This window comes from Urtica dioica, chromosome 11, assembly GCF_054948205.1.
Source record: "Urtica dioica subsp. dioica isolate 48M chromosome 11, U.dioica_male_clone48M_v1_H2, whole genome shotgun sequence".
In the NCBI taxonomy this organism is placed as follows: Eukaryota; Viridiplantae; Streptophyta; class Magnoliopsida; order Rosales; family Urticaceae; genus Urtica; species Urtica dioica.
The window spans coordinates 14,883,695-14,892,311 of record NC_142766.1 but is presented as its reverse complement, the minus strand read 5'-3'; the positions used below and the strand labels follow the sequence as shown (position 1 = coordinate 14,892,311).

Below are 8,617 nucleotides of genomic sequence, written 5' to 3'. Positions count from 1 at the left end.
CCCCTTAGCACCGCACAAATGCACGCGCGAAGCGCGCTCCTAAAAATCCTTTCGCGCACGCCGCGCCGCCTCACGACTGGCACGCCGCACCAGCGCCTTGCAAGTCAAATCACACCGTGCGCTCCTTGCAGCACGAAATTTATGGCTTCTCCAACCCTCAATCCACTATAAATAGACCTCTCACTTAGATGCAAAAGGTAGACAATCCTCTCTCAACACAATCACTCGATTTCAGAGTGGTTAAATGCTACCAAGGACTCTCCGCACATGCTTTCACTTTGATCGAGTCTGGTTCTCTCAAATATTCTTAAAGAATAATGGCGTCCCCACCTCACTCACAGCAATCAGACTAATGTTGAGCACCGAAACGCGTGTTTGAGGCACTGCCTCTACGCCTTTCTAAGCTTATTTTCTTCTTTCTTCTTACTCTCGAATCTCCACGGCGAACGAAGAACGTTCTTGAGCTAGAGGAGGAAACTCGTGACTTTCGAGTTTCTACAAACTCAGCTCGGGCACGACCACTTGGTCTGACCTTGGGTCAAATCGTCCGAAGTCTTCGACAGCGACAATAGACAAGATATACCAATTTAACCTTCCATTTTTATCCTAACGTGGACAACCCCTAATCCAGTCAATAGAAAATATATACCAATTTAACCTTCCCTTTTTATCCTAACGTGGACAACCCATAATCCAGGGTGAGCCCAGTCGAATGTGCACATGACTTCGATTGGCTTTAATAGATAAAGGGAATGATCTCACGAGCCAGTTTAAGCCCATCTAAAACCTTTTTTGAACTTTCAGATGATCTATCGTCTGAGAAATTACATGGCTATCATATCTTCAAAACTTGTTTTTTTTATAGTACCTAGCTTTTTATTATTATTCTAAAAATATCTAACTTCTTGTGTGCACTTTTTTTATCATACACGTTTTTTTTTAAGTTTGAACCTCGACTATAAAAATGAATTTCTTTTTAGGCTAGCGGCAATAATAGAGGTAAAATGATAATCGCAAAAATAAATTATGATTTAAATTTATATAATAGGTAGTTAGTATAATCTCAAAATATTTTCGTATGAATATTTAGATCATGAAGTATTTGAAGAATAATAGCTAGATAATTAGTATAAATTTAAGGAATTAATGTTAGCAATTCGAGGCAACTTCCCCAATTACTTATATCGACCATTTGCCATTAAATCTAAGTATACCGTTTTGTTCATTTAATAATAAAAAGTATTGCATATTTCTTATTTTGCGTGCATTGCATTAGTGTTTTTATATAATAAAATTTAACTTTCTTTGAACTTTACTTTCAAAACCATTATTTTTTTTTCAATGTGAGTTTTCTACGGTAAAAGTTAGAACCTCAAGTCGTTAAAGATTTAAAAGTAGAATTAACTAATGACACATCATATTATTAACGATAAAGACAATCATACACATTATAATTTAGAACTACATCAATGCTTGTTCAAGTATTTGTCATGACGGATGAATCCGAACACCTAAATATGAAAGCATAACAGGATTCCATCTCAAAATCAATTAGTAATGTAATGAGTGGAGTAAGCCATAATCTTTTATAAACACGTGGCAGCTCAATTTGCTTTCATAAAATAAATTAAGACTAACTTAATCATACCCAAATAAAAAACACCCAATCTATACCTTGGTGACGTCGAGAGGAATAGGCCGACACCATCGTTGACAAGGAACTACTTCTTGCGCCGATGAAGATATTGAAACTTCTCTATCGTATAATGGCGGAGGAAGATCGATGACGCCTAGAATCCACGGTAGAGATCTACGGATACGAGAGATATAGCTAGGCAAGCTTTCATGAAGAACATGATGAAGATTTACCATCTCCTTCTCGGTTAGAGCCAACCGATGCCGGCGCCGATCACCGGGAAGGAAGTGGCACTTTAAAAAGGTGAAGCAGAGTTTTTTTTTTTTTTTCCACCTTATTAATCGCCACATACTTCTTGATGACAAAGCGTTTTGTTTTTATCAATTTTCTTCATAAAGTTAAGTATATATATATTTTTTTAGGGAATTTGACACTAATATTCATAAAAACAAGTGGTCTTCCCAAATTCAAGAAAAACCCAAAATCTACCGTTCTATTAGTTCATGGCGAAGAGCGAATTGTTTTCATACAAAAATACTCTCTTAGTTATTTTTTTCTCTTTTTTTTTCAAAATATTAAAAAAAATCTATTCTCTCTCGTGATTAACTTCTCTAGCCCTTGCCGCCCGCGGCGGTTAGGAATTAATCATCATTAGCAGCAGCGAGGTCACCCATGATGGTGTCGATTCCCTCGTCCGGCGTCGACAGAGTTTTTGTCAAGGAGAGACTCGTCATCGTCGAATCCTCATCGGTGGTGGCGGCCATGGTGGCATGGCAGTTGGAGGAGAAGTCAAAGATGGGGAGGAAGAAGAAGGGGATTGCAGATCTGTTGGGACATATGTGGGATTTCTCGTGGCCGCGACCGAGCACGGCAAAGATGACGTGGACAACGTCGATGCCGTGGAGGAGGAATATGACGTGGACAACCCAATGGCGTACACAGAATTTTTTCCTCCGCCGCCATCGGAGAGGCAACTTCATTTCACTTTCAATCACACTTTATATCCTATGACAAGGATTGAACGATCTAGACATTATTTTCAACATTTCATGACATGTCATATATTTATTTCGTATGAAGGATATAACATTTTTTTGTACATCTTAATATACAATAGAACCGTCAAATTTCAAATATAATTTACTTGTTCACCTTCGAAATCCCTTTAATTTAGCCAAAATGAACACTAATGTTTTGAATCCATGCAAACATAAAATTTCCTTCCGTTTAAATAAATATATAAAGTCCTAGCCAATAGCAAAAGGAAAAAAATGCGTCGTTGATGACGTGGTAAAGTAGATTTACAAAACAAATAGAGTCACACAGGAATAATCCTAACATTACAAGGAGACTTACGAGGCCGACGGTCGTCGGCCACGACAGCGCTGCACGTGATCAGCACGGGGACATTCCTGAACTTGATCCTCCCCCAGCAGAACGCCACGTGTCCCTTCAGCACGACGACGATGGGACCCGCCCTAATATCCTCGGCGTCCTCGGCATCCGCGGCGGCCCCGCGCACCGACGTGGAGGCCGTGACGACCGTCGAGTTACGGGCCGGCTGCGAAAAGCCGTCGACCCGGGCCCGGCCAAGGCCGACCCGGCCCACCGAGGCCTCCAGCGCCAGAGGCCCGAACTCGAGGACAGTCCGGTCATTTCGGTTGTCGAACTCCAGCGCGAAGTCCGCCGCGGCGGTGACGGTCCCGCCCGAGAGGTCGAGGAGCGCGTACCGGACGCCGCGGACGCCGATCTCCGGCAGCCCTGAGTGGAGGAGCGCGGCGAGGAGGACGCCGAGGAGGAGGACCACGAGGACGCAGGCGAAGGCGGCGAGGCACGCCCAGGCCACGATCGCCAGGCACACCGGTCGGCACCGCTCGGCGCGGTGCTTCGGCGGGAGCTCCGAGAAGTTGACGCGGCGCGGAGGATTGAACCTCGGTGAAGACGGAGGCTCTACGGAGAGGCTGTCGGCGCTGGCCGTGGACGCCGCCATTGCCGGAGGAAGGGGAGTTCTGGGAGCTGTGGTTTGTTGGCTTCCATGCTTGCCTTTGACATTTTTGCTTAATTTTGGGCCTGGGAGATCGTTACACAACCGTTTCCTATTTTTGGCTCCACTATTTGCTGTGATTCTATCTGAGACGATTTCTCAAATACCAGAAGACTCTATTTCTGCCGCCTAATTAAAGCCTTCAAATCTTATCATCCGGGAAAACTGAAAACCTTTTATTTTGACTTCATATTCAAATTTTATCTTTTAAATTTTGATTAGTCGGTCAATAATACCCACTTTTATTTGTATTTTTTTTTTCTTCACAAATCTATTTGTCATTAATTACAAAGAGCTGTTTACAGTTTAAACCAGACCGGACATTTTCAAAATTTTCAGGCGGTCCAGAAAAATAACGAAATGAATTGATTCATTATGTCACAAATTACACCAAATCATCAAAGAAACACCTAATGAAGGTCAAAATATAATGACACTAAAACCCCCCATAAAAAAAATTTAAAAAAAAATTAGACAAATTGACACTTAAAAAGAAAGCAACAAAAGCAAAGGAAGTCATAGGGAAGCAACGAAAAGTTCAAGGAGTTTGGGGATTGGAGTCCTTGGACTTAACATTCTCCTCGGAAGAAGGGCGATTATCGGAGTCGTTGTTGTGCCTGAGATCATCGATCATGCGAACGACCTCATCCATGGTGGGGCGGGCGTCGGGGAGCTTGGCGACGCAAGCCATGGCGATCTGGAGCATCTGCACCATCTCTTCCTCGATGTCATTGTACCTCATGAGCTCCACGTCGAACACCTCCGCCGTCCACTCCTCCCTCACCACCGACTGCACCCACCGCGGCAGGTCCACCGCCGCCGCCTCGTCCCGCCCCGGCGACATCTGCGGCGCCTTCCCCGTCAGCATCTCCAGCAGCACCACCCCGAAGCTGTACACGTCCGACTTGTGGGAGTACTTGCGTGCCTCCACCACCTCCGGGGCCCGGTACCCCGCCGCCGCCGCCGACGACGTGGACGATGACGTGGCGGCGGCGGTCATGAGGGGGCTGAGGCCGAAGTCGGAGACGCAGGCGTCGTTGTCGGGGAGGAGGAGGACGTTGGTGGCTTTGACGTTTCCGTGGCTGAACTTCGGCCCTCCCATCCTGTGGATGTGGGCCAGCCCCTTGGCCGTGTGCAATGCGATCTTTACTCGCGTCTCCCAGTCTAGCGCGGTCCTTCCTGCTCCTCTGTTCCCTGTGTCGGTCAAAATCGCACCAAAAAGAGGTTACTTATGTAACAAGTTGGCCAGTTTTTGCTGCACTTTTAGTAGTGAATATACTCTCATCTTATTAAGTAAAAAAAAAGTTGATAGAATTTAGTAGCTATATCATTTATTCGATGCTAACAAACTAATATGACTTATCTAATCAAAACAAAACCTAACCTAAAAACCCAAAGTGTCTAAATTTGATTCAGTGTTGTTATTAGAGTTTGATTAGCAGCAATACAAATAGGGTCACTTTATGTAAATTTGGAGACATTTTTTCCAAGCTTCTTCTTACAAGTTGGGCAGTTTTTTCACAAGTTTTGCTGATTACTCTGATAGGTATTGATTTTGTACAGTTTTCGTAGAAAAATTACTCTGATTAAAAAAAAAAAAAAAATGATAGAATCTAGTCACTAAATAATTTATTTGATGCTAACGAACTTATATGACTTATCTAATCAAAACAAAATCTAACCCAAAAACCCAAAAGTGTCTAACTTTGATTCGGTGTTGTTAGAGTTAGATTATTGCTTTGATTAGTTTCTCGAAAATATGTTACATTTGAAGATGATAGAAGAAGGGTTTACCGTGCAAGAGAGCGGAGAGGCTTCCGCGAGGGACGTAGTCGTAGACGAGAAGCTTCTCGTCTTTGGAGTAGTAGTAAGCGCGGAGGGGCATGACGTTTGGGTGGTGTCCGACGCGGCCGACGGTTTCCATGTGATGGTCAAAGTCCTTTTTGGTGACGACGACCTCCTTGAGCCTCTTCACGACCACCGTGGTGGCTTCCTCGAGTATGGCCTTGTACGCCGTCCCGTAGCTCCCTTTCCCCAACACCTCCGCTGAAGCTCTCAGCAAGTCCTCCAAGTCGAAGTTGAACGAGCAACCCTCAAAGAACACCAGCTTGTTCTTCTCCGCCTCTTGAACCCCGCTCCCAAACCCCTCCCGAGGCTTCTCTCCCACCACCGATTTCGCCTTCTTCTTCTTCTCCTCCGCTTCGCCTCTCTTCTTCTTCTTCTTGCAGAAGCAGCAGCAGAGGACGAGGAGCACCGCCAGAGCTAGTAGAACCGCCGACGCTCCGGCCGCGATGGCGATCACGGCCCACCGCGGAAGCTTCCTCTTCCGATCCTCTCCCCGAGGAATGGCGGGCATTACGTGGTCGGAGGAAGGAGGCGAAACAGTGGCGACGGAGGAGCAGGCTCCGAGGGGCGGCCCGCACAGGGCCGAGTTTCCGACGAACGAGGAGCCGGGGAATTTTCGGAGAGGCGGCGGGACCGAGCCGTTGAGGCTGTTGTAGCTGAGGTTGAGGTGCTTGATGCCGGGGCTGAGCTCGGGGATGGGTCCGGCGAGGGAGTTGTTTGCGAGGTTTAAGCCCGTCAGGTCGGTCAGATTCTTCAGCGTCCGGGGAATATCTCCGGCGAAGGAGTTGTAGGAGAGGTCGAGGACGGTGAGCGCGGGGGAGAGAGAGGAGGGAATCTCGCCGGAGAAGTTGTTGTGTTGGAGGTAGAGGAGCCGGAGCTTTGGGAGCGAGGCGATATCGGCGGGGAGATTTCCGCTGAGGAGGTTGGAGCGGAGGCTGAGGATTGCGAGGCCGTCGAGCTTGCCGAGGGTTTGGGCCGGGATCGGGCCCACGAGCCCGACTCCGGGGAGGCGGAGAGAGAGAACCCGGTCGTTGTCGTCGGTGCAGGTGACTCCGAGCCAGGATGAGCAGACCGGCGTGGCCGGGTCCCACCGGAGGTTCCGGCGGTGCGGGACTGAGGCGGCGAAGTCTAGGAGGGCTTGCTTGTCGGAGTTCAGGTCCGCGATCACCGAGTGAAGAACGACGGCTGTGAAAACCAGGGAGCTAAGCAATGCAGTTGAACCGAACTTCATGGCGAGCTTTCTTTTTTTGGGGGAAAGAATAAATACGACTGGTGTGTCTGTTTGGCAAAAGAATAAGACAACAGTAGTGTTGGAGTGATTGCAAGAATTGAATTGCAATAAATGTTCAAAGAGTAGAGCCCTCTGAGTAATTTGTCATGTGTGTTCAACACCATTTGAGATATCAAAAAATCTCTGTGCACGTAATTTGGAAAGCTATTATAAATCAGAGAAGCCCATTTCGCCAAAAGCATATAAAAGGAAGGCGTGTTACTTTAATCAAAACAGCAGCTGCCTAAAGTCTCTCACCCTAACAGGGAAACTTGTGCAAGATAATGAGCAAAGCTAAAGAGTAGCTTAACAAAGTGAAGTCCAAAATTCAAGTTAAGGAATTCAAACTTCTAACACTTGAATTAGAGAGACTAAACACCGGCATTGTTCATATATGACAAGAAATCCAACCACATTGACCAGAATCCTCAGAAGACGAACTTATCTCAATTAACCAGCACACTTGTGAGAAAACGAAACAAAATAAAACAAATACCCAGATCTACTAACCTCAGAAACCACATTACAGAGACAACCTAACTCGACTGAAGCCACAGAAGAGAGAGCCAGGACGAAGAAACGAGTCGTACCTGTAAACGAACTACGCGAGAGAATCCATCAAAGAGCGGTCGAGTTCGACAACATTGGGCCCGAAATCGAGGCGGTTTCGAAACGGCATTTTGGCAGAAAAGAAAGAGAGCCGAGAGAGGCTTCAGATCCGAGGATTTGAGTTGACAGCTGTGCTCAGCCTTGGTTGGTTCAAAGAGTACGACTACGAGGTTGAACTCGAGTAATTCAAGTACTAATTGCTTCTCCTTCCTTTTTTTCTCTCTTTCTTTAGTTAGAATTAGGTGGTGGATCTTCTTTAATTACTAATTAGAGGTTTAAGTGACAAAACATGAGCGATGGAATAGAGAGCTCTGACATGGGGAAAAATAAAAAATTAATTAAACCAACTCAGTCGTGGCCTCATGGGCAGTTGGGTTTTTTTTTTTCTGGGTTGAGAGGTGAAAAACTAGAGAGAGAGAGAGAGAGAGAGAGAGAGAGAGAGAGAGAGACTCTGACACAGTAGTGAGAGAGATTTGCGTGAGAGAGTGTTGTTGGACTTGACCGATGGGGAGAGAGAACATGCAAAAATGACTATATTTTATTAGTTATTTTCACACCCACATAGGAAAAAGGTACAAATATAGATTAGGAAAAAATGACTAAATATACAGCTCATCATTTCGTTCCGGTTACGTTGGCTTTTCTTTTTATTTATATTTTTATTTTGTCCTAGAAGTTGTAACTTGTCCTTCTTTTAGTTTTTTTAGGAGAATTGTTTTAATTTTTTTGTGAATAATGCACTCTTGAGAGAAACCAAGATGATCCAAGTAAATTTGTTTTAGAAAAAAAAAAAAAAAGATGATCCAATTAAATGAAGAAAAAAGATAATTCTTTTGTAATGTTTTATGTGCAACCAAAGACCATAGTCTTGAGGGAAAATGATGCAATAATGGGTTTTAAAAAGAAGAATTCAAAATATATCGACTGTTTGAATTTTTTTAAAAATTTATTTTGTGAAAACTTAGATAATTTTGGGTTTGATGATTTTTCAATTTATAATTGGGAAAATATCATGAGTATCCCTCGTGTTTAATCGAAATGCGAGAATTATCCCCTCTATTTCTAGAAATATCAGACATATACCTTCAGTTTAATATAAATGACATATACATCCCTTAAAAAATGTTATATTACAAATATCACCATTTTTCGTTTATTTTTTACAAAAAAATAATTTGAACTCCCCTAAATACCCTTAATGAAATAATTTTTT

At 44.3% G+C, this 8,617-nt stretch overlaps 2 protein-coding genes across 2 annotated transcripts; both read right to left on the bottom strand.

The window, feature by feature from the left end:
• Positions 1-2,954: 2,954 nt before the first annotated feature.
• LOC149381535 (Late embryogenesis abundant (LEA) hydroxyproline-rich glycoprotein family) lies at positions 2,955-3,626 on the bottom strand. Its single transcript, XM_089601377.1, has one exon. The coding sequence runs from the start codon at positions 3,624-3,626 to the stop codon at positions 2,955-2,957; it is 672 nt and encodes a 223-aa protein (XP_089457503.1).
• A 320-nt stretch (positions 3,627-3,946) lies between these two features.
• On the bottom strand, positions 3,947-7,935 carry LOC149381534 (Leucine-rich repeat protein kinase family protein). The gene is made up of 3 exons (XM_089630444.1): positions 7,386-7,935; positions 5,475-6,803; positions 3,947-4,874 (listed from the first exon to the last, which is right to left on the bottom strand). The coding sequence occupies exons 2-3, from the start codon at positions 6,754-6,756 to the stop codon at positions 4,219-4,221; spliced, it is 1,938 nt and encodes a 645-aa protein (XP_089486570.1). The 5' UTR covers positions 6,757-6,803; positions 7,386-7,935; the 3' UTR covers positions 3,947-4,218.
• Between the last annotated feature and the right edge of the window lie 682 nt (positions 7,936-8,617).

Coding starts and splice junctions, on each gene's coding strand:
- LOC149381535 (XM_089601377.1), bottom strand. CDS start 3,626: ATGGCGGCGTCCACGGCCAGCGCCGACAGCCTCTCCGTAGAGCCTCCG.
- LOC149381534 (XM_089630444.1), bottom strand. CDS start 6,756: ATGAAGTTCGGTTCAACTGCATTGCTTAGCTCCCTGGTTTTCACAGCC. Junction 4,875..5,474: donor CCTCTCCGCTCTCTTGCACG/GTAAACCCTTCT, acceptor TGACCGACACAG/GGAACAGAGGAGCAGGAAGG.